General features: G+C 42.2%; 1 protein-coding gene across 8 annotated transcripts in view; it reads left to right on the top strand.

The window, feature by feature from the left end:
- LOC122541134 (cilia- and flagella-associated protein HOATZ) overlaps positions 1–26,769 on the top strand; it is a 61,959-nt gene that overhangs the window by 29,894 nt on the left and 5,296 nt on the right. For 6 of the 8 annotated variants that reach the window (XM_087976295.1, XM_087976297.1, XM_087976294.1 and 3 more), the window contains one exon: positions 9,966–10,025. The exons of 1 other annotated variant lie outside the window; for it this stretch is intronic. In XM_087976295.1, coding sequence (XP_087832421.1) covers positions 9,966–10,025 — 60 coding nt within the window. Of the gene's footprint in view, positions 1–5,853; positions 5,964–9,965; positions 10,026–26,769 lie in introns of those variants that run through there. One more of the 8 variants, XM_087976298.1, reaches the window with a different exon arrangement.

Consider the following 26,769-nt stretch of genomic DNA (forward strand, 5'->3'; position numbering starts at 1 on the left):
CACTTCTGTTCTCAGCTGTACCCATCTCAGATCGATCTCTTTCCTCACTATCTCCCTGGGTCCCACACCCCCACCTTACTAGTTTAAATCCTCCCAAGCAGTTCTAGCAAATTTTCCTGCCAGTACATTCGTCCCCTTCTAATTTAGGTGCAATCCGTCCTTCTTATACAGGTCACTTCTACCCCAAAAGAGATTCCGATGATCCAAAAATGGTGAATCCTTCTCCCATACACCAGCTCCTCAGCTATGCATACATCTGCTCTATCCTCCTATTCCTGCCCTTACAAGCTCGTAGCACTGGGAGTAATCCAGATATTGCTACCCTTGAGGACCTCCTTTTTAAATTCCTGCCTAACTCTGTAATCTCCCTTCAGAATCTCAACCTTTTCCCTTCCTATATCATTGGTTTTAATGTGGACAATGACCTCTTGCTGGTCCCTCTCCTCTGTGAGAACATTCTGCACCCTCTGAGACATCCTTGATCCTGGCACCAGGAAAACAACACACCATTCTGCTTTTTCTTTGCTGGCCACAGAAACGTCTATCTGTACCTCTGACTGCAGAATCCCCTAACTTAATTGATCTCTTGGAAGCCAACGTACCCCTCGTTGCATTAGAGCCAGTCTCAATACCAGAAACTTGGCTGTTTGTGCTACGTTCCCCTGAGAATCCATCACCCCCTACATTTTCCAAAACAGCTTACCTGTTTGAAATGGGTATATCCACAAAAGACTCCTGCCCTAGGTGCCGACCTCTCTCACCCTTCCTGGAGTTAACCCATCTCTGTGACTGTATCTGAGACTTTTCCCCCCTTCCTATAACTGCCATCCATCACATACTGTTGCTGTTGCAAATTCCTCATCGCTTCTATCTGTCTCTCCAACCGATCCACTCGATCTGATAAGATTTCCATCCAACAGCATTTATGGCAGATATAATCCGCAGTAACCTTTAAACTCTCTTTAAACTCCCACATCTGACAAGAAGTACATATCACTGCAAAGGCCATTTTTGCTCCTTCACAATCTACAGACCCAGAAAATAACACCGTCTTATTCCTCTACAAACACTGCCCAGGTTACATTAATAGCTATGGCTTATATTTTAAGTTTAATCAAGAGACTTATCTCCAAAAATATATAATCAAGAAAGAATCCACTATACTCACTACTGCAGCCTTTCTCTTGGACAGACTTAAAACAACAATTAACTTATCTGATTCTGTGCTGTGAACTTCGCCCAACAGTTCCTCCAAGATTGGTTGTGACTTTCACTGTTTGTTAATTTTCCCAGATGCACTCCGATGTCCAGCGACACACAAATTCAAACAGCAAAGACGGTAACTGTGCAGGTTCTTTCTCTCTCTCTCTCTCTCCTGCACTGTCCTCACCGTGTGCTTCCTTTGTCTGCTCTTCTCGCTTTTAAACTGCTATTGTTTTGACTTTTTTTTTCCAAAATTCCAAAACAATGCAATAGCATATGAAACAGTAATTGCTGCTCCTGGAATTCGAGGAAATCACCTCCAACATCTAAAATACCTCAAAAAAAGGAGCAGCTCTTACAGCCAGAAATTTTTCCTGTCCTCCATCTTCGATTACCCATAAGGTGACTGGGGTACAAGCAGCTGGCAACTACATGAGGAGTGATGGACATGTCATGCCAGCTGACAAAGTGAGGATATCTGATTCTCTCCAAACAAAATGACTTGGGTTTCAAAATTTTGTGTTCTGCTACTTCACCCCAATATTCCACCCCGTCCATTTAATCTATTCCAAAGCAACTGTCACATGGTTGCTATTTGACTGCAGGGGAATCACAACCTGGTCTGATCCTGTTATTGATGTCTGTAAGTGTAAACTCCAGCATCAGAAATTGCTGGATAACTAGCAAGATCAGAATCCTAGTTACATCCCCTACCTAAACGCAGAGGCATTATCACAACTGATATCAACTCACTGAGAAAATGATGTGGAGGAGCCGGTGTGGGACTGGGGTGGACAAAGTTAAAAATCACACAACACTAGGTTATAGTCCAACAGATTTATTTGGAAACACTGCCTTTTGGAGTGTGCTCCTTCATCAGGTGATTGTGACAACCACCTAATGAGGAGCAGCGCTCTGAAAGGCAGTGTTTCCAAATAAACCTATTGGGCTATAACCTAGTGTTGTGTGATTTTATAATTTTATAACTCAGAAAAGGCTGCATTTTGAACCCAACATTTTTGATAAACATACAGTATGGAAGGTGGTACATTTTCATGACGTTACAATGTTTATTTTATACAGAGAATCTCATTTTTAAAAATTTTCTGGATGTTAGCATTACTCATTGGACCAGGATTGAGAAGTTGGCAATGAGCTCTTTTCTTAAACCATTTGTTATTGACACATTTAGAATGGTTTGAGGGAGGAAATTCCAGGACTGCTCATGGTTTGTGGCGAGCAACAGTATGTCATGTGTGCTCAGGAAACCACAAAAACAGCACAAAATAACTGTTAATATTGTTAGTCTGCTGATATCACAATTGTGTATAAGCCTGTAGTGATGGCCAACAAGTGGAACAAGTTTCTTTTAAGAAGTGTTTTTACTTCATCTTTGCATAGTGTAGTATATTTCTGGAACTAAAATACACACCCTAAGTATTATTTTCTCAATTTGGATTAGGTTTTGCAATGTGTAGCTCTGTGGATCCTAGCTGTGCCTGCTCTTTGCTGGGTTATATGGAACGTTCATGAGTATAGCCCTACTCAGCCCCCTCCATCATCTGTTTCTGACATTTTGATGACTGGATTTGTGCCATCTCCTGTCCTTGGCATGATTTGTTTCCAGTTTCCATCCTCTTACCTCCATCTGGTTTTTAGCTGATCCTTTAATTTCCATCCTCACCATCTTTGTTGCCAATTATGGGGATAGGCTGTTAACTGATCTTCATTATAAACCCATAGATTCCCACAGCCACCCTCAAGTATGTTTCCTTATGCCGTCCTTTCTGCACTTTCTCATTTCTCAATTTGTTGCATCTGTTCTGATGCTGCACCCTCCACACCAACACCTCTGGTATGCTCATTACCTAAACTGAAAACTCCCACCATATTGGTGATTAACAGAGAGCTTCACTGTGTCCAATCCATCTCTCACATTTCTGCTCTTACCAATTCCCCTTCCTCCTGGAATGATGATTGCGTCTTCCTCATCCTCATTCTCATCTGCCTCATCACCTCCTCCCACCATCCCTGTCTCCATGTTATACACATCATCCTCCTCCAATTCTTCAGCTCCAGAGTAAAGCCACCACCAAATGCAGCTTCTCTTTTCAGCACTTTGAAGGAACCATTCCTCCTAGACCATTTCTCAGTCTTCCCTAACACCCTCTCCCTTTTGCCATGGTACCTATTCATGCAACACATATCCTCACACTTCCTTACGATCCTTGGGCCTAGTCAGTCCTTCCTCATGAAACAATGATCTACGTATACTATTTTCAACCCAATGTACTGTACCCGCTGTTTACATGTGATCCCCTCTGTACTGAGGTGACCAAATATAGACTAGATGTCTGGAGAACACCTCAAAATGTTCTGACCACAGAATGAGTCTTAGTTTCCTGTTACTATTCATTTGAATTTTCCACTTTTCTCCTACTCTGACCTACCCATGGCCTGCTACAGTGTTCAAAAAAGCTCTATGAAAACGCAAGGCACAATACCTTATCTTTTAGCACTTCACAGCCTTCCTGACTCCATATTGAAATCAACAATATTAACTTTGCCCTTTAGCTTGTTCTGTGTATTTTGAGGATTTTTCTGGTTTGTTCCTGTCTTTGTCCCCTTGTTGGATTCAGTCAGCTGCTATTGTAACATTCATGCTTCATATTGACTTATCCTTTGTTTCTTTTCTAGAGCCATTACCATCTTCTTTGGCTGTTACATGTTTAAATATTTCATTATTTCATCTCTCCTGTCCTCCATCCTATTACAGAACTTGCCTTCTTTTCTTCTCTAACTCTTTCGATCAGTGTAAAAACTTTTATATTTCATCTCTCTTCAGTTCTGATGCAAGGTCCTCTCAACCTGAACATTAAAACTGTTTGTCTCCACAGATGATGCCTGGCAGCTTAACATTTCTGGCATTTTTATGTTTCGATTTTGACAGTGTCAGTTTTGGCTATTTCTGAAACTGTAAGATATTAAGTGTGGCATAGATGAGTAAGACATTATTTTGCACATATTATATTTGAAAAAATGTGGCAATTTATTTCTTGTTTTGATTATATTTTTCTGTAGACTTTGCCAACAATGTCTTTTCACAGAGTAACAAGCTGTTAATCAGTTAGCTGTCTCCATTTTACCATGTTGGGGGAACATTTCGAGAAGTTAACTCTGAGAAGCAACATACACAGTTTAACACTGGATTGAAGTAAATAGGCAGGTATAATCCATACTGTCCTGTGTAGGTAATCCTCTATCAGTTTGCTTCCTGGTGTGCTTAAACCCTTGGCCCCCGAATGCTGTTCCTTAGAGTCATAGAGGCATAGAGCAATGCAGCATGGAAACAGACCGTGCCAACCAGATATCCCAACCTAATCTAGTCCCAATTGCCAGCATTTGGCCCATATCCCTCTACACCCTTCCTATCTATGTACCCATCCAGATGCCTCTTAAATGTCATAATTGTACCAGCCTCCACCACCTCCTCCAGCAGCTCATTACATAACATACCTCATCTTCTATGTGAAAACATTGCCCCATAGGTCCCTTTTAAATCTTTCCCTTCTCAACTTAATCTATGCCCCTCTAGTTTTGGACTCCCCATGTCAGGGAAAAAACCTAGTCTATTTACCCTATTCTTGCCCTTCATTGTTTTATAAACCTCTATAAGATCATCCCTCAGTCCCTGACACCTCAGGGAAAGTAGCCCCAGCATATTCAGCCTCTCACTCTCGCTCCAACTCTCCAACCCTGGCAACATCCTTGTAAATCTTTTCTGAACCCTTTCAAGTTTCACAACATTTTTCCTGTAACAGGGACACCAGAATTGAATGCAGTATTCCAAAAATGGCCTAACCAAAGTCCTGACTCTATGTACTGTCAGCATTATGTGAAAAATGATGAACAACATATGAAAACTGACAGGTCTACAATGCCTGGGGGACCTGTGTTTGTGTTAATTGTCATCTCATTGCAGCTTCAATTGGCTACAGGCCAACTGGATCTCACCACCTACCTCAGGCATTAATTTCAATCACTGTCTCCTGTTGTAAAGAAAATGTGTCTCTCTTCATCTCTGCCATGCTAATCTAATCTGAAATGCCTCTCCCATTTGGATGCCTTCTTGACTATAATCATTACCTGAGTTTCTTATATCTCCCTCCAGCCCGCCTTCCCTGTCACCTTCCTTCCTTGTCATGCTGCCTTTCCATACCAACAACCTCTTGGACATTTGACCCTTCAATCCATAACCCACCTCATCAAAACCTTGCCTTCCGATGTCTTCTGCTTCTTAGGATAAAATCTCTTTGAATAAGCCTACATTGTGCACATCCTGCCATTTTGCAAACAACTATTGAGGCATTTATCCTCACCTCCATATAATAACAACTCCAACTGTTCCATTCCAACAGCTAATGTAAGCTCTAATAAAGGTGTCAGCTGAAAAATTAGTAGCTTCAAACAAGGAATTGCTGTTACTGTAGACCTTCTGTGAAGCTTCAATACCTCCTTCCTTAATTTCATGGCACTTTGTAACAGCAGATCAATAATTAAGAGAAGTCTCTAAGAAAATTATCAACACTGTGTAGAATCAAAAGCTTTGAAAGGATACTATTATAAATCTGAATGAAGTCTCTCCTTCAGTACTTCAGGCATGTATTCAAAAAGAGAGGCCACTCAAACTGGTGTTTCCTTTCTCAAGAAACACCACCAAACAAAGCAGATGAATCCCAAGAGAAAAACCTTTTTAAAATGTGAGTTCCTTTATCCTTTGACTCTGTCTGATATGATAGAAGCATGAGACTAGGAGGTTATTAAGGTAGAAACCAGTAACAGGCACAGCCTCATAGTAATTTCCACCAGCCCTCTACATCTCCCCATTAGTCAGCAGCTGGTAACTTCACTCAGGTCTTCCCTCTCTCATCTCTGTCCACTTTGGCTGTTCTATCATTTCCATGCACTTTTGTAGAGCACAGAAGCGAAGGACTGTGTCACCAGATTGAAACATAATGTGAAGTGATGTGGAAAAGGAATGATACAGCAGAGAAAATGTTATATAACAGAAAATGGAAAATGCATATTCAGTGGAAAATCAGAAGTTTCTTAGTTGCAACATGTCCCAGATAAAACAAAGGAATAACAATGTCAATAGTTTTATTATTCACACTGTCAGATAACCAGGAAGTTAATTGTTACTTGAGTGCATGTTCCCTTTAAATGAAAATGCTGGTAGCCAGGAATGTTCTGTAAATAAATTTACATTTGGAAGAAGTAAATGCTTTTTAATAGTGAATTCTCATAGTGCAAAATGTGCACAAACTATCCTCCACTGGGAATGCTGCCAAGTGTGAGCAATCTGGTTGGATGGGTTTAGAGAGCTGCTGAGACCTGCAGCCTGGCCACACCAGAAGCACCCTCGTCAGCATTCCTACGCTTCTGATTAATAAGGCTATACACTGCATCTTATCCATTAGCATCCATTACATCTTCCTTAGCAATCTGATTAGGAGTCAGGGCATCATTTTTGGTGAAATAATCATTTCATTTCTCAACTTCTATGACAATATCGACAATTGATTTACAGCTTCCACTCTGAATGAACTCTTGGTGCAATCGAAGTGGAAGAAATTGTTGTATTAAAAAGATGGATGGTGGAATATTCAAATGTATCACCCAGATCAGTTTGAATAATGGCATCAACTACGACTGTTGGAAAAGTGAGGTGTTTTGTACTGTAACTCTATTAAATTGTATCTTTAAGTCCCTTATCCCAGAGGGACTGTCTCAGCTTGGAGACACATGACAAGGGACCTTCTAAACCTTTCCTATTTATGTACTCATCCAGACGCCTTTTAAATCTTGTGATTGGTGGATATGCACTTCCTACCTGCCATGTTAGGAAGGTTAATTGACCAGTTAGTGCACAGCTGAGTTTATAGGCATTTTCTTTCTAGCAAGAATTGCTGATTAAGTAATCAGGAGCAAGAACCCTGGTTGGTTTATATTCCCCTCCCTCCCCAGCTGGGGAATGATAAGGATAACAGCCTCATCTCATCCGCATCCCATATGACAATATTTGACTCAAATGGGAATCAAATCTATAAAATATTTATGACTCGGAATTGATTTAATGGCGCAGAATTTCATCAGGTAACCAATTCTTCACTGGTATGTGAGCCACTAAATAGCCCATTAGTTCACTGATTAACCATTAAGATTCCTTGGCCAAAGGCCCACAAGCCCAAAAATATGTTTACTCCCTGTCTTGGGAATGTAACTGAATATGTTCAGATAGCATGTCCGAAGGTGTGCTATACTCTCAGAATCATTATTGGCTAAGCAGTGACCCTCTCTGTGACCTGGCATTAGTTGATCCCACTCGGTTATTACACTGTTGCTCAACATACTCACAACAGAACAAAACACAAAGCTGTTCTTAGAAATTGGAACAGTTCATGTAAATTGCCTGCAGCACTGACAAATGCCTGGAGGGGCATGAGGTTTACAGATAGTGACAGTTTTAGGGATTTATGGTGCCAGACTGGGATGCAGTTCCCAGTGGTACCAACACCTACAATATACTCCGTGATTATCAGCAAGTAGAGATTCATGGGTCACTTTCACTCAAAGACTCTTTAACTAATTAATCTTTGAAACTTTTCTCAGCCCATGAACGAAGGACAGGGATGGAATGCTGGTCTTAACCTTTTCATGACCAGGCTATAGCTCTGTATGAGTAGTCTATAAAATACATCATGTGGAGTTGCTTGTGTTGGACTGAGGTGGACAAAGTTTAAAAATCACACACCACCAGGTTATAGTCCAACAGATTTATTTGGAAGTACTGGCTTTCAGAGCGCTGCTCCTTCATCAGGTAATGAGTAAGGAATAGAAAAGGAGTACCAAATGATCCTTTTTAAATAAGTGTTGTGTCTGAACTTGAGGGAACAAAAATGAACAGACCACCTGCAAGCTAGTCCTTTACCTTCTGAATATGAGATGTTACTCTCCTAATAGGTCTGGTGGCAACTGTTCTGCCTGATGTGGTATTAATCCATACAATCAGAACAGTTCTATTTTTGATCCCCAGTGTGTCCTGAGTTAGCTGATCTTTGCAGGAGTAACTGTGCACATTAAGTAATTAGCTCCAACTCCAGGGCAGGGAAGGGTAAGAAAATCAATCAGACTTCTTGGTCCTGATTCCTATCCAGATTCTACTGCTACAAGAGTCACATTTGTAGATGTGAGAGAAAGGATTGATCATAGTTTAGCTGCAGTGAACTCTCAAGTATGTGACACCATGAACTGGAAAAGCTCAGACATAGTGAACACTACTTGGATGAGCTGGCAAAGAAATGTGTGGGACTGTGTCACTGAATCTTAACAAAAGAACATAATTTCAAGTGTTGTGATGAGAACATTGGTAACACTAAATGTTGCATTATCAGTGATAATGATACTGAAGTGAACATTTTGAATACAGTAATTGAGAGGAGTACAATAGGCTGTTTATTCCACATATAGAGTATTGGCAGCTCAGAACTAAAATTCTACAATCAAATAAACAATCATCTCTATTTTATTGTAATGCAGGATTAGCTAGTTGAACCAAAATGAAGATGAATTTACATTCTTAAGATTCATGAATAATTTCAAGATTTCAGGTAGTAGAAACAGGAATTGCTGGAAAAATTCAGCAGGTCTGGCAGCTCTACTAAGTGTAGTATTAGCTGATTTCAGTAGAGTAAGAAAGTTTGTACAGAATTCAGTGTTGGCTTGAATAAAGTGAATTTAGACTGTATCAAAACCTGGAGGAGAGAAGTGAAAATAGTTATTGTGATGTAATTCAAACAGTTAAGTGAAATTCTATCTTTAACTGAATATTGTTTCCAATTATACAGATTTACATTAATAAAAGGAAGAGAACAACAGATAAAAATCTTTGAAAGGCTGTTATTGTTTCATTGCTGAAAGCTTCACTGTCACAGGACTTGCAAAAGGAAGTTGTTCTACATTAGGATGGGAAATTATAGAATAATTGGAATCATATTAAACATTCTAATTGATCATAGAAATCCCTCTAATTCTATGTACTACCGAAATTCTGCAATGTTACAAAGGAAATGATATGTACATCCATATGAGTTAGGAACAGGAATAGGCCATTCCGACCATCAACCCTGCTTCTCCATTCAATGAAATGATGGCTGATCTGACAATAACCTTAAATCTGCATTTCTACTTATCCCTGACAATTTTTCACTGTCCTGCTTAAAACAATATCTAACTTTGTCTTAAAAACATTGAAAGACTGCCTTTGCTGCTGCTTCAGGAAGAGAATTCCAAAGATTCTCAACTTAATGCTTTCAGGCTGGTCTGTTTGAAAGCTGGATGTTTTGCATTCTGTGCTATTGGTCTATGGAGAACATGGAAGAATTTTCCTGGTTGCCTTCCTCTCTTGATCAAAATAGGCTGACCGGATCTTTACATGTTCTGCGATTTGGTGTGCACAGGATGGGTGGCTGTATTTGTCTTTGTTGACACTTGTTGAGATTAAGAAGTGTGGAGTTTCTCTATATGTGATGGTGCTATACAAACAGGATTTAGTAATGGTATCAAATACCCAAAATTAAAGTTGCTTTTATCAATTGAATAAAGAAGATGCAGAGATTCTTTAAACTCTGATTCCTTGGAGTTGGGGAATAGAGAATTGAACAAATAAAAGCAATTATTACAATTATTCTTTCTTTCTACAGGCCAAGAAACGCAAAGAGATCTTGGAGTTAATTAATAAACAGAGGGAGGAAAGAGTACGGGTAAGATAAATTATTCTTCAGATGATGCAGGCCCCGTTGAGGCACATGGGTCAGTGTGTACCAGAACCAGAAATCAGACTGTATGTGGCACTAGACAAAGCCCAGATGGAGACTTGCACACACAGTATGTTGACCAAACATCCCACTTTAATCCATTAACACTTTTCTATTGACTAGGTCCCAAAGTGATCACGTTCAACCTCATCAGTAATTGTCATGAATGAATAAATCATCTCTTCCATCTAATTCACTGTCATTTGCCTTTCCGTCACCATTAATTTGAAATAATAACAGAAATTGCTGGAGAAACTCAGTTGGATTTGCAGCATTTGTGAAGTTAATCGGAATGTTCCCCAACTGGAAACCATGGATGAACCAGGAGATCCGCTCCCTGCGGTGGCTCAGTGGTTAGCACTGCTGCCTCCCAGTACCGAGGGCCCGGGTTCGATTACAGTCTTGGGCACCTGTCTGTGTGGAGTTTGCACATTCTCTGCATGTCTGCACCTCTGGGTGCTCCAGTTTCCTCCCACAGTCCAAAGGTGTCTAGGTTAGGTGGATTAGCCATGAGAAGTGCAGGATTACAGGGATAGGGTAGGGGTGTGGGTCTGGGTGAGATGCTGTTTGGAGGGTCAGTGTGGACTCAATGGATTGAATAGCCTGCTTCCACACTTGTTGGGATTGTATAGATACTGAAGTCCAGGTCTGAAGCATTCAAATTGGGCAACCCTGATCTATACAGGGAAATCCATTTATGACCTTTGTAAGGCCATCAGTGATGCCAAGAGGCCCAGACTAACCACACAGACACCTATTATTTGTGGCAAGGCTTACAAGTCATTACAGGCTACAAAGTGAAGTTGAACAGAATCGCAGGCAACAATTCAGTGCATTCTATACTCACCTTGAACAGAAGGTCAATGGAACAATGTCATCTATCCCAACAGCTTTGGTCACCACCGCGGACATTAAATTGGCCTTCTTGACAATGAATGCATGGAAAACAGTCCATGGCCATGCACTCAAGTCCTGTGTGGACTAGCTGGTGAGAGTATTTGCAGACATCGTTAACCTCTCCTTACTATGACCTGAAGTCCACACTTGCTTCAAGAAGACCACCTTCAGCCTGGTGCCAAAGAAACATCATGCAGCATGCCTCAATAACCACCACCCAGTGGCTCTGATGTCTGTAATTTTGAAGAGCTTCAAGGGGTTAGTCATGGCTCACATCAACTCCAGTCGACCAAATTGCTCTGATTTTTTCCAATTCGCCTATTGGTGTAACATGTCCACAGCAGATGGCATCTCCCTGGCCCGACAGTCATCCCTGGAATATCTGGACAACAAGGATATCTACATTAGCCTCCTACTTATTGACTACAGTTCCGCCTTCAACACCATTATTCTAAACAAACTCATCTCTAAAATCTGAGACCCAGGTCTCAGCTGTCTCTGTAAACTGTATACTTGACTTCCTGACCCATCGACTACAATCAGTAAAAACAGGTGACAACACCACCTCCGAAATAATCCTTAATACTGGTGCCCAACAAGGCTGCATATTCAGCCCCCAAATGTGTTCCCTGAACACTCATGACTGTGTGGCCAAATTCTGCACCAACTCCATGTACAAGTTTGCTGACACCACCGTTGTAGGGCAGCTCTCAAACAATGACTCCTGGAAGTGTTAAATTACTAGATACTAGATTACTTACAGTGTGGAAACAGGCCCTTCGGCCCAACAAGTCCACACCGACCCGCCAAAACGCAACCCACCCAGACCCATTCCCCTACATTTACCCCTTCACCTAACACTACGGGCAATTTAGCATGGCCACTTCACCTAACCTGCACATTTTTCGACTGTGGGAGGAAACCGGAGCACCCGGAGGAAACCCACGCAGACACGGGGAGAATGTGCACATTCCACACAGTCAGTGCCTGAGGCGGGAGTTGAACCCGGGTCTCTGGCACTGTGAGGCAGCAGTGCTAATCACTGTGCCACCGTGCCGCCCATCAGCAACAAACTGTCCTGGTCCACCCACATAGACGCAATGGTCAAGAAAGCACAACAACATCTCTACTTCCTCAGGATAAGGGAATTTGGCATGTCCACAAGGATTCTTACCAATCTTTATAGATACATCTATAATAGGAAGCATTCTATCTGGGTGTGTTGTTTGGCATCTGCTCTTCCCAAACCTGCTAGAAACTACAGAGAGTCGTGAACATAGCCCAGACCATTATGCAAACCAGAATCCCATTCATAGACCTCATCTATACTTCTCGCTGCTTTGGGAAATCAACCGACATAATCTCATGCTCCTCCCAAACCAGTTAAACTCTCTTCCATTGGGCAGGAAATATTAAATTTTGTTTTACATGTAGAATAGTTTAAAGAACAGCTTTCCCCCCTCAGTTATTAGACTTTTGAATGGACTGCTCAAATTTTAAATTCAATCTTGATCTTGCTGTCTGTGCACCTTCTCTGCAGCCTTAATATTGTACTTAGAAGATAGAACATTACAGTGCAGTACCCTTCGCCCCTCAATGTTGCACTAACCTGTAAAACCAACCTGAAGCCCATCTATCCGACACTATTCCATTCTCATCCATGTGTCTATCCAATGACCATTTAAATGCCCTTAAAGTTGGCGAGTCTACTACAGTTGCAGGCAGGCTGTTCCAAGCCCCTACTACTCTCTGAGTAAAGAAACTACCTCTGACATCTGTGCTATATCTATCGTACCTCAATTTAAAGCTATGTCCCCTCATGCTAGCCATCACCATCCATGGAAAAAGGCTCTAACTGTCCACTCTATCTAACCCTCTGATTATCTTATATGTCTCAACTAAGTCACCTCTCAACCTTTTTTCTCTCCAATGAAAACAGCCTCAAGTCCCTCAGCCCTTCTTCGTAAGACCTTCCCTCCATACCAGGCAACATCCTAGTAAATCTCCTCTGAACCCTTTCCAATACTTCCACATTCCTCCTATAATGCGGTGACTAGAACTGTATGCCATACTCCAAGTGTGGCCACACCAGAGTGTGTACAGCTGCAGCATCTCGCGGTGGGAGAGCACTTTGGTGAAAGTGATCACAACTGCCTCACATTTAGCATAGCCTTGGAGAGAGAAAGAAGCAGTTACCGAGGGAAGATATTTAATTGGGGAAAAGGAAATTATGACGCTCTCAGACAGGATTTGGGAAGTATAGACTGGGAGCAATTGTTCCACAGAAAGGGCACAGTAGACATGTGGAGACTATTCAAGGAGCAGTTGTTGCGAGTGATGCACGAATTTGTTCCACTGAGACAGGTAAAAGGGGTAAGATTAAGGAAACTTGGATGACGAGAACAGAGGAACTTCTTGTCAAAAGGAAGAAGGCGGCTTACATAAGGCGAAGAAAGCAAGGCTCTAGCACAGGAGCTCAGAAATGGACTGAGGAGGGCCAGGAGTGGGCACGAAAAAGGCTTGGCAAGAAGGATTAGGGAGAACCCAAAGGCATTTTACTCATACGTGAGGAATAAGAGAATGATCAGGGATAGCACAGAGAACTTGTGTGTGGAGTCTGAGCAGATAGGGGAAGCCCTAAATGAGTTTTGTGCTTCGATTTTCACCGAGGAAAGGGAACTTGTTGTAAATGAAAACTTAAGAGGAGCTGGGATACTGTCTTGACCAGATCAAGATTGATGAAGTTGATGTGCTAGAAATTTTGGAAAACATTAAGATTGAAAAGTCCCCAGGGCCAGACCAGATTTATCCTAGGCTGCTCTGGGAAGCGAGAAAGGAGGTTGCTAAGCTGCTGGTGAGGATATTTGCCTCCTCACTCTCCACAGGAGTCATTCTGGAGGATTGGAAGGAGGCGAGTGTTGTTCCTCTTTTCAAGAAGGGTAATCCCTGGCAATTACAGACCAGTCCGTCTTACGTCTGTGGTCAGCAAAGGTTTGGAAAGAATTCTGAGGGATAGGATTTATGACTATTTAGCAAAGCATAGTGTGATTAAAGGCAGTCAGCATGGCTTTGTGAGGGACAGGTCATGCTTCACAAATCTTATTGAGTTCTTTGAAGAGCTGTCAAGACAGGTCAATGACAGTTGAGCAGTGGATGTGGTGTATATGGACTTCAGCAAGGCATTTGATAGGGTTCCCCATGGTAGGCTCATTCATAAAGTCAGGAAGTATGGAATACAGGGAGATTTGGCTATCTGGATTCAGAATTGACTGGCTGACAGAAGGCAGAGAGTGGTTATAGATGGAAATTATTCTGCCTGGAGGTCAGTGTTGAGTGGGTACCGCAAGGCTCTGCTCTTTGTAGTTTTTACAAATGACTTGGATGACAAGGTTGAGGGATGGGTTAATAAATTTGCAGATGACACAAAGGTTGGAGGTGTCGTCGATAGTATAGAGGGATACTGCAGTCTGCAGCGCGACATAGACAGGATGCAGAGCTGGGCTGAGAAATGGTAGATGGAGTTCAACCTGGATAAATGCGAAGTGATGCATTTTGGAAGGTCGAACCCGAATGCTGAATATTGGATTAAAGACAGGATTCTTGGCAGTGTGGAGGAACAGAGGGATCTGGGTGTGCAAGTACATAGATCCCTCAAAGTTGCCACCCAAGTGGACAGGGTTGTTCAGAAAGCATATGGTGTTTTGGCTTTCATTAACAGGGGGATCGAGTTAAGAGCTGCGAGGTTTTGCTGCAGCTCTACAAGTCCCTGGTGAGACCACACTTGGAATATTGTGTCCAGCTCTGGTCTCCCTACTATAGGAAAGATACAGAGGCTTTGGAGAGGATGCTGCCTGGACTGGAGGGCTTGCCTCATGAAGAGAGGTTGAATAAGCTCGGACTTTTCTCTCTGGAGAGAAGGAGGAAGAGAGGAGACCTGATCGAGTTGTACAAAATAATGGGAGGAATAGATAGAGTCAATAGCCAGAGACATTTCCCCAGGGCAGGATTGACTGGTACGAGGTGTCATAGTTTGAACATATTAGGAGGAAAGTATAAAGGAGACGTCAGAGGTAGGTTCTTTACACAGAGAGTTGTGAATGCATGAAACATGTTGCCAGCTGTGGTGTTGGAAGTAGAGTCATTGGAGACATTTAAGCGACTGGATAGCAGTGAGTTGAGGGGTGTGTAGGCTAAGTTACTATATTTTACATTAGGATTAAACCTCGGCACAACTTCGTGAGCCAAAGAGCCTGTTCTGTGCTGTACTTTTCTATGTTCTATTATGTTATGGTCCAGAAACCCAATCCCTCTATTCATAAAAGCTAACACGCTGTATGCTGTCTTAACAACTCTATCAGCCTGGGTGGCATCCTTGTGGGATCTATGTATATGCTCACCGAGACCTCTCTGCTCATCTACATGATAAAAAATCTTACTATTAGCTCAATAGTCTCTATTCCTGTTGCTCCTTCCAAAGTGAATCACCTCACACTTTTCCACATTAAACTCCATTTGCCATCTATCAGCCCAGCTCTGTAGCTTATCTATGTCCCTCTGTAACTTGCAACATCCTTCAGCACTATCCACAACTCTACCGACCTTAGTGTCATCCACAAGTTCACTAACCCATCCTTCTACGCCCTCATCCAGGTTGTTTATAAAAATGACAAACAGCAGTGACCCCAAAACAGATCATTGCGGTACACCGCTAGTAACTGAAGTCCAGGATGAATATTTCCCACCATCCTCTCTTCTTTCAGCTAGCCAATTTCTGATCCAAACCACTAAGTCACCCTCAATCCCATGCCTCTGTATTTTGTGCAATAACCTACCATGGGGAGCCTTATCAAACACCTCACTGAAATCCATATACACCACATCAATCACTTTACCTTAATCCACCTGTTTGGTCACCTTCTCAAAGAACTGAATAAAGTTTGTGAGGCACAATTATCCTTCACAAAACCGTACTGACTATCCCTAATCAATCTATTCCTCTCCAGATGATTATAAATCCTACCTCTTATAACCTTTTTGGACACCTTACACACAACCAAAGTAAGGCTCACTGGTCTATAATTTCCTGGGTTGTCTCTCTTCCCATTCTTGAACAAGGGAACAAGATTTGTTATCCTCCAATCTTCTGGCATTATTCCTGTAGACAATGACAACATCATGATCAAAGCCAATGGCTCGGCAATCTCCTCTCTGACTTCCCAGAGAATCCTAGGATAAATCCCATCCGGCCCAGGGGACTTATCTATTTTTATATTGTCTAGAATTGCTAATTCCTCCTCCTTGTGAACCTCAATCCCATCTAGTCTAATAGCCTGTTTCTCAGTATTCTCCTCGACAACATTGTCTTTTTCTAGTGTGAGTACTGACAAAAATATTCCTTTCGCGCTTCCCCTATCTCCTCTGATCCATGCACAACTTCCCACTACTATCCTTGATTGGTCCTAATTTTACTCTAGTCATTCTTTTATTCCTGATATACTATAGAAAGCTTTAGGGGTTTCTTTGATCGTGTCTGCCAATGACTTTTCACGTCCCCTCCTGGTTCTTCTTAACTCTTTCTTTAGGTCTTTCCTGGCTAACTTGTAACTCACAAGCGCCCTAACTGAACCTTCACATCTCACCCTAACATAAATCTTCTTCTTCCTCTTGACACGAGATTCAACTTCCTTAATAAGCCATCACTCCTGCTCTCTTTAACTTTCTCCCTGCCTGACGGGTACATACTTATCAAGGACACGCAGTAGCTATTTCTTGAGAAAGCTCCACGTTTCTATTGTGCCCATCCCCTGCAGTTTCCTTCCCCATCCTATCCATCTTAAATCTTGTCTAATCACATTATGATTGCCTTTCCCCTAACAATAATTCTTGCCCTGCGATATATACCTAACCCTTTCCATCGCCAAAGTAAACATAACCGAATTGTGGTCAATATCATCGAAGTGCTCACCTACCTCCAAATTCAACACCTGGCCAGGTTCATTACCCAGTACAAAATATAATGTGGCCTCGCCACTTGTTGGCCTCTTTACATACTGTGTCAGGAAACCTTTCTGCACACATTGGACAAAAACTTGGTCTATCTAAAGTACTCGAACTATAGTAGTCCCAGTCAATATTTGGAAAGTTAAAGGCCCCCATAACAACTACCCTGTTACACTCTCTCCTATCGAGAATTATCTTTGCTGTCCTTTCCTCTACATCTCTGGAATTTCTCACTCTGTTCTGTTATCCTAATGCACTTTATATGTTATAATGTGCCTGTACTGCACACAAAACAAAATTTTTCACTGTACCTAGGTATATATGACAGTAATAAATAAAATAAAATCAAGAGAGAAACAGAGTTAATGTTTTGAGTCAAATATAACTCTTCTCTGAAGTCATATCAGACTGGAAACATTAACTTTGTTTCCAAAGTTCCCAGGATTCTGCCAGACCTGCTGAGTTTCTCTGGCAGTTTCTGTGTATAGACAGATTTCCAGCATCTGCAGGATTTTGTTTTATTTGATTAATTAGGTTTGATCCTGGAATTCTTCAAAAAGCATTCAGATAAATGAAACCTACATGGTGTAATTTGGTTTCATGAGACTCAGAATTTTATCTGATATTGAAATGGTACACAAGGATTACACAGCTCCCCTCTTCCAGATCCCAGAATTCCCTTCTTAATTTGGAAGTGAGATACTGCTGGAGCTGAGAATTAAAGCTGTTTTCTATCTTTCTTTTGCTCTTTACGGAGACGAAGAAAATAATACTTAAGCAAAGGAGAAATCTGTAGCTCAAATGAATGGATATATAACAACTGCATCATGTTGCACTCGTGAATTCAGGAGCTCCCTCTATGAGATATTAAGGCTGCAGGCCTCTCATTGTATGATAGAATGGGTTGATGTTGTCCTGAAAATTACCTTAAACAATATGCTGCTTGGGATTGTGGTTCTTTCAAAAGCTTAATGTGGAGTGACATGGTAGAAGATTTTTTTCTCTGATTTATCAGTTCTTGTGTGGGAGGTGATATTATTGCCATTGTTCCTGACTGTTTTTAGTCTGGAAGTGAAATTGTTGTTACGATATTAATGAGGACAGACTGTTGTCCTTTCATTAATTCTTTCAAAATCCAGTGGATCAGCACATAGTGATTCTGTTGGTCCATTGTGGTTGAGCCAGCGAGACCAGAATATCCCAACTTCAGTCCAATTCCTGGTGTAATCTGGTTTAGCAGTTTTAAAATATGCTGTGCGACTAATTGTCTCAGCATACCTTGCTGGGAATGAAGGTGCTCTCTCCTGATGGCTACTTCATGATTTTATAAGAAATGCACAAGATCAACTGATTGTGATACATTTACATTCGATTAGCTTGGCAACTCATACAGGACGGATGTTCACTTGAGTGCTGTGAGCCCCTCTAAACATTTATTCTACTGTGAGAGGCAGCTGGAGCAAAGGAACTGGGAAAGAAAAATCAAATGCCTAATCTTTTTATCTACTCCCTCGAGAGAGATGGTATTTAACAAAATAAAACAAAATCTATGAGCTGGCTCTGTAGATTCCAACATCACTTCACTAAACACCAAAGATTTGGCAGAATACTTTCGAGTCGAAGTTTACAAAGATCCTATGTGAAACACTTGTGTGCTGCAGTAACCAGTAAATGTCATTTTCCTAAAGACATTTTCATTGGTGTTCTCATGAATACAACTTCTCTTTCAGCATTTCCTTCATGAGTTCTCAGGCTGCTAAAAAATTAGTCAGAGAGTCATAGAGATGTATAGCACAGAAACAGACCCTTAGGTCCAGCTCTTCCATGCCTGCCAGATATCCTAAATCAATCTAGTCCCATTTGCCAGCATTTGGCCCATAGCCCAGTAAACCCATCCTATTCACATGCCCATCCAGATGCCTTCTAAATGTTGTAATTGTACCTGCCTCCACCATTTCCTCTGGCAGCACATTGCCTGCATGTACCACCCTCTGCATGGAAAATGGAATTGCACAGTGGCTCAGTAGTTAGCACTGCTACCTCACAATCCCAGAGACCCCAGTTCGATTACACCGTCGGGTGACTATCTGTGTGGAGTTTGCACATTCTTCCCGTATCTACGTAGGTTTCCTCCCACAGTCCAAAGAGGTGCAAGTTAGGTGGATTGGGCATACTAAATTGCTCATTGTGCTCAGGGATGTGTAGGTTGGATACATTAGCCGTGGGAGTTGTGAGGATGAGATGGGGATGTGGGTCTGGGTGGGGTGCCCTTTGAAGGCTTAGTGTGGACTCGTTGGGCTGGGTGGTCTGTTCCCATGCTGTAGGGATTCCATTAAAAAAAAACTTGCCCCTTCTGTCCTTTTAAAATCTTTCCTCTCTTACATTAAATCTAAGCCCTCTAGTTTTGGACTTCCCCACCCAGCAAAAATATCTTGGCTATTCACTCTATCCTTGACCCTCATCATTTTATAATCCTTTACAAGATCACCCCTCAGCCTCCAACACTCTTCGTAAAATAGACCCAGTCTATTCAGCCTCTCCCTGTAGTTTGAAATCTCTAACGACAGCAATATCCTTGTAAACCTTTTCTGAACCCGTACAAGTTTCACAACATCCTTCCAATAGGAGGGAGGCCAGAATTGCATGCAATATTCCAAAAGTGGCCTAATCAATGTCTTGTACAGCTGCAACTTGACCTCCCAACTCCTATACTCAATGCACTTACCACTAAAGGAAAGCATACCAAACGCCTTCTTCACTATCCTATCTACCTGAGACTCCACTTCCAAGGAACTATAAACCTGCACTCCAAGGTCTCTTTGTTCAGCAACACTCCCCAGGACCTTATCATTAAGTGTATAAGTCCTGCTCTGATTTGCCTTTCCAAACTGCAGCGCCTCACATTTATCTAAATTAAACTCCATCTGCCACTCCTCAGCTCATTGGCTCAAGATCCTGTTGCACTCTGAGGTAATCTTCTTCACTGTCCACTACACCTCCAGTTTTGGTATCATCTACAAACTTACTAACTATACCTCCAGTGTTCACATCTAAATCATTTATATAAATGATGAAAAGTAGTGGACCCAGCACTGATCCTTGTGGCACTCCACTGGTCACAGGCCTCCTGTCTGAAAGGCAACCCTCCACCGCGCTCTGTCTTCTACCTTTGAGCCAGTTTTGTATCCAAATGGCTGAGTTCTGTCTGTATTCCATGTGGTCTAACCTTGCTAACCAGTCTACTACGAGAAACTTTGTCGAACACCTTAATGCAGTCCATATAGATCACGTTCACTGCTCTGTACTCATCAATCTTTGTTGTTAATTCTTCAAAAATTCAATCAAGTTAGTGAGAGATGATTTCCCATGCATAAAGCCATGTAAACTATCCCTAATCAGTCTTTGCCTTTACAAATACATGTAAATTCAGTCCCTCAGATTCCCTCCAACAACTTGTCCACCACCAACGTCAGGCTCACTCATTTACAGTTCCCTGGCTTTTCCTTAACCACCCTTCTTAAACAGTGGCACCACAATAGCCAACCTCCAGTCTTCCAACACCTCATCTGTGACTATTAATGATACAAATATCTCAGCAAGAGGCCCAGCAATCACTTCCCTAGCTTCACAAAGAATTCAAGGATACACTTGATCAGGTCCTGGGAATTCATCCACTTTTTACTTTTTAAGACATCCAGCACCTCCTCCTCTGTAATATGGGCATTTTTCAAGATGTCACCATCCACTTCCTCATATTGTGTATCTTCCATGTCTTTCTCCAAAGTAAACATTGATGCAAAATACTTGTTTACTATCTCCCCCATCTCCTGCGACTCCACACATATACTGCCTTGCTGATCAATGAGGGGTTCTATTCTCTCCCTTGTTACTCTTTTTTTATTAATGTATTTATAAAATCCTTTTGCCAAAGCTATTTCATGTCCCCTTTTTCTCTCCTGATTTCCCTCTTAAGTATACTCCGACTGCCCTTAAACTCTTCTAAGGATTCACTCGATCTCTGCTATCTATACCTGACATATGCTTCCATGTTTTTCTTGACCAAAATCTCAATTTCTCTAGTCATCCAGCATTCTCTACACCTCTCTTCCTTACCTTTCACCCTAACAGAACATACTGTCTCTGGAATCTCGTTATCTCATTTTTGAAGGCTTCTCATTTTCCAGCCATCCACACTCAATCAACTTTTGAAATTTCTTGCCTAATACCTTCAAAATTGTCCCTCCTCCAATTTAGAACTTGAACTTTTAGATCTGGTCTATCCTTTTCCATCACTGTTTTAAAACTAATAGAATTATGGTCACTGGCCCCAAAGTGCTCCCTGTCTGACACCTCAGTCACCTTCCCTGCCTTATTTCCCAAGAGTAGGTCAAGTTTTGCAGTTTCTCTAGTTGGTACATTAAAATACTGAATAAGAAAGTTTTCTTGTACACATTTAACAAACTCCTCTCCATTTAAACCCTTAACGCTATGGCAGTCCCAGTCTCTGTTTGGAAAGTTAAAATCCCCTACCATAACCACCCTATTATTCTTACAGATAACTGAGATCTCCTTACAAATTTGTTTCTCAATTTCCTGCTGACTATTGGGGTGGGGGGGTCTATAGTACAATGCAAATAAGGTAATCATCTCTTTCTTATTTCTCAGTTCCACCCAAATAACTTCCCTGGCATATTCCCAGGAATATCCTCCCTAAGAACAGCAGTAATGTTACCACTTTGAGGAAGTGACAAAGTTGTTTAATGACGCAAGGGCTGTAGATTTCGGTGCATGGACTTCAGTAAGGTGTTTGATAAGGTTCCCCATGGTAGGCTGGTGGAGAAAGTGAAGTTGCATGGGGTCCGGGGTGTACTAGCTAGATGGATAGAGAACTGGCTAGGCAGCAGGACACAGAGAGAAGTAGTGGAAGGAAGTTTCTCAAAATGGAAAACTGTGCTCAGTGGTGTTCCACAAGGATCCGTGCTGGGACCACTGTTGTTTGTGATATACATAAACGATCTGGAGGAAGGTAGGTGGTCTGATGAGCAAGTTTGCAAATGATACTAAGATTGGTGGAGTAGCAGATAGTGAAGGGGACTGTCAGAGAATGTAGCAGAATATAGACAGATTGGAGAAATGGGTAGAGAAATGACAGATGGAGTTCAATCCAGATAAATGCGAGGTGATGTATTTTGGAAGATCCAATTCAAGAGCGAACTAAATGGTAAATGGAAATGTCCTGGGGAAAATTGATGTATAGGGACATCTGGGTGTTCAGGTCCATTGGTCCCTGAAGGTGGCAATGCAGGTCGATAGAGTGATTAAGAAGGCATACGGCATGCTTTCCTTCATCGGATGGGGTATTGAGTACAAGAGTTGGCAGGACGTGTTACAGTTGTATAGGATTTTGGTTCAGCCGCATTTGGAATATTATGTACAGTTCTGGTTGCCACATTACCAAAAGGATGTGGATGTTTTGGAGAGTGTACAGAGGAGGTTCACCAGGGTGTTGCCTGGTATGGAGGGCACTAGCTGTGAAGAGAGATTGAGTAGATTAGGATTATTTTCATTAGAAAGATGGAGGTTGAGGGGGGACATACTTGAGATCTACAAAATCATGAGAGGTATTAACAGAGTGGATAGCAAGAACTTTTTCCCAGAGTGGGGGACTCAATTACTAGGGGTCACAAGTTCAAGGTGAGAGAGGAAAAGTTTAAGGGAGATATGCGTGGAAAGTTCTTTACGCAGAGGGTGGGGTGGTGCCTGGAATATGCTGCCAGCAGAGGTGGTAGGGGCAGGCACGATAGTATCATTTAAGATGTATCTAGACAGCTACATGAATGGGCAGGGAGCAGAGGGATACAGATCCTTGGAAAATTGGCAACAGCTTTAGATAGAGAATCTGGATCAGCGCAGGCTTGAAGGGCCGAAGGGCCTGTTCCTGTGCTGTAATGTTCTTTGTTTTTGTTCTTATCAAAAACTCCACTCCCCTCCTTCTCTTGCCTTGCACCCTCCCCCCCCCCCCCCCCCCCCACACCCCATGTGTACAATGGCCTCCTGTTGGTCCCACTCCCCATTAAGAATATTCTGCGCTCTCTCTGAGATATCCTTGATCCTGGCAAGGGAGGCAAGACACAATTCTGATTTCTTGCTGTCGGCCACAGAAATGTCTGTCTGTGCCTCTGACTAGAGAGTCCCCTATCACAATTGATCGCTTGGAACCCGACATACCCCTCATTATATCAGAGCCAGTCTGGGTACCAGAAACTTGGCTGTTTATGCTACAGTCCCCTGAGAGTCCATCACGCCCTACATTTTCCAAAACATCATACTTGTTTGAGTTGGGGATAGCCACAGGAGACTCCTGCACTACCTGCCTACCTCTCCTATCTTTCCTGGAGTTAACCCATCTATCTGACTCTATCTGAGGCTCTTCTCCTTTCCTATAACTGCCGTCCATCACACCCCCTAGTTTTTATGAATTCCTCATGGCCTCTAACTATCACTCCAAACGATCCGTGCGATCTGATAGGATTTGCAACCAAACACACTTACTGCAGACATTATCATCATAAAATGGAAATTCTTCCTAACGTCCCAAATCTGATAGGAAGAGCACATTACTCTCCTGAAGGCCATCTTTGTACCTTAACAATCTACAGAAAATAGCACAGTCTTACTACTCCAGGCTAACTTAGTGCCTATGTTTTATATTTTTGAATTTTAATCAAGAGACAGATCTCAATAAAATGTATAACCAAAAAGAACCCACTCTACTCACTATTAAAAGAAAAGACAGCTAGGGTACACTGAAAAACCATGCACTTACCTGCTGTTGTGCTGAGCTCTCCCACACACATTCCTCCAAATGTAGCTATGAATTTCGCTGTTTGGTGGTTTTTCTTAGAAGCACTGTAATGTCCAGAAATACTTGAACTCAAACACGCAGTAGCTGCGCTGATTCACTGCTGTGTTAGACAGCAGTGTAGATTTATTTCTCTTTCTCTCACTGACAGTGTGAACATTCCCTCTGTTCTCTTCCTCCTGTTGTTCTGATTTTTCTCCAAAGTTCCAAAATAATGCAACATCTCATAAAGCAGTAACCCTTGAGCCTGTCTTCCATCATGCAAATGTGCTCCCTGGTGAGTGCTAATAATCATTGGGAGATTTGTCCTTGAGAGCTACGATTAGTGATTCCATCATTCCATGAAATACTGCACTGACATGAGGTAACTTTGGCATGTAGGGTTAAGGAGAATCCAAAGGGTTTCTACAAATATATTAAGGACAAAAGGGTAACTAGGGAGAGAATAGGGCCCCTCAAAGATCAGCAAGGCGGCCTTTGTGTGGAGCTGCAGGAGATGGGGGAGATACTAAACGTGTATTTTGCATCAGTGTTTACTGTGGAAAAGGATTTGAAAGATATAGATGGTGACATCTTGAAAAATGCCCATATTACAGAGGAGGAAGTGCTGGATGTCTTGAAATGCATAAAAGTGGATAAATTCACAGTACCTGATCAGGTGTACTCTAGAACTCTGTGGGAAGCTAAGGAAGTGATTGCTGGGCCCCTTGCTGAGATATTTGTATCATCAATAGTCACAGGTGAGTTGCCGGAAGACTGGAGGTTGGCTAACGTGATGTCACTATTTAAGAAAGGTGATAAGGACAAGCCAGGGAGCTATACACAAGTGAGCCTGACGTCCCGGCTCCTGAGGGGCAGGATGTAAATGTATTTGGAAAGGCAAGGACTGATTCGGGATAGTCAACATGGCTTTGTGCATGGGAAATCATGTCTCACAAACGTGATTGAGTTTTTTGAAGAAGTAACAAAGAAGATTGATGAAGGCAGAGCAGTAGATGTGATCTATATGGACTTCAGTAAGGCGTTCGACAAGGTTCCCCATGGGAGACTAGTTAGCAAGGTTAGATCTCATGGAATACAGGGAGAACTAGCCATTTGGATACAGAACTGGCTCAAAAGGTAGAAGACGGAGGGTGGTTGTGGAGGGTTGTTTTTCAAACTGGAGGCCTGTAACCAGTGGAGTGCCACAAGGATCAGTGTTGGGTCCTCTACTTTTCATCACTTATATAAATGATTAGGATGTGAGCATAAGAGGTATAGTTAGGAAATTTGCAGATGACACCAAAATTGGAGGTGTAGTGGACAGTGAAGAAGGTTACCTCAGATTACAACGAGATCTTGATCAGATGGGCCAGTGAGCTGAGGAGTGACAGATGGAGTTTAATTTAGATAAATGTGAGATGCTGCATTTTGGGAAAGCAAATCTTAGCAGGATTTATACACTTAATGGTAAGGTCCTAGGGAGTGTTGCTGAACAAAGAGACTTTGGAGTGCAGGTTCATAGTTCCTTGAAAGTAGAGTAGATAGGTAGACAGGATAGTGAAGAAGGCATTTGGTATGCTTTCCTTTATTGGTCAGAGTATTGAGTACAGGGGTTAGGAGGTCATGTTGTGGCTGTACAAGACATTGATTAGGCCACTGTTGGAATATTGTGTGCAATTCTGGTCTCCTTCCTATCGGAAGGATGTTGTGAAACTTGAAAAAGGTTCAGAAAAGATTTACAAGGATGTTGCCAGGGTTGGAGGATTTGAACTATAGGGAGAGGTTGAATAGGCTGGGGCTGTTTTCCCTGGAGCATCAGAGGCTGAGGGGTGACCTTATAGAGATTTATTAAATCAAGAGAGCATGGATGGGGTAAATAGACAAAGTTCCTGAAGAAGGGCTTATGCCCGAAACGTCGATTCTCCTGTTCCCTGGATGCTGCCTGACCTGCTGCGCTTTTCCAGCAACACATTTTCAGCTTTAAATAGACAAAGTATTTTCCCTGGGGTGGGGGAGTCCAAAACTAGAGGGCATAGGTTTAGGGTGAGAGGGGAAAGATATAAAAGGGACCTAAGGGGCAATGTTTTCACACAGAGGGTGGTACGTGTATGGAATGAGCTGCCAGAGGAAGTGGTGGAGGCTGGTACAATTGCACCATTTAAAAGGCATCTGGATGGGTATATGAATAGGAAGGGTTTGGATGGATATGGGGTGGGTGCTGGCAGGTGGGATTAGATTGGGTTGGGATATCTGGTCGGTATGGACGGGTTGGACTGAAGAGTCTGTTTCCATGCTGTACATCTCTATGACTCTATGAAAGCAGTGGAAGGTGGATAAATGTTTTAGCTTCCTCTTGTGATATTTGTAGGTGTTCATATTTCACAGCCTGAGGGCACAGGCCTCATCAACCAGCATCTTCATCCTAATATTCTCACTGCTTGGATAAAGCCCAATTAGTCTCTTTGAACTGTGGGTATATTGGAATGCAAACCCCTACTGCAATATCGATATTTTTGAGTACAGTAAATACAGCTCTTCCAACTTGTCAATATTTAAACTATGTAGCCTCCCTGCCACCCCCCACCCCGGACTGTCATATTGCCCTGCTGGGGAGGCAATGGTCTAATGGTATTATTGCTGGCCTATTAATGCAGAGACCCAGATAATGTTCCGGGGATCCGGGTTCGAATCCCTCCAGAATTTGAATTCAATAAAAATCTGGAATTAATATTCAAATTATGACCATAAATCCATTGTCGATTGTTGGAAAAATCCATCTGGATCAGTAATGTCCATCAGGGATGGAAGCTGCCATCCTTACCTGGTTTGGCCTACATGTGTCTCCAGTCCCACAGCGATGCTGCCTAGCCAGCGATGCTCTCGTCCTGTGAATGAATTTTTAAAAAAGCTTTATTAAGTGTGACTGTAGAAGCATGCACACCTCCGACT

This window comes from Chiloscyllium plagiosum, unplaced genomic scaffold, assembly GCF_037043375.1.
Source record: "Chiloscyllium plagiosum isolate Xiang-an unplaced genomic scaffold, Cpla_swu_hap1 HiC_scaffold_29, whole genome shotgun sequence".
NCBI classification, from domain to species: Eukaryota; Metazoa; Chordata; class Chondrichthyes; order Orectolobiformes; family Hemiscylliidae; genus Chiloscyllium; species Chiloscyllium plagiosum.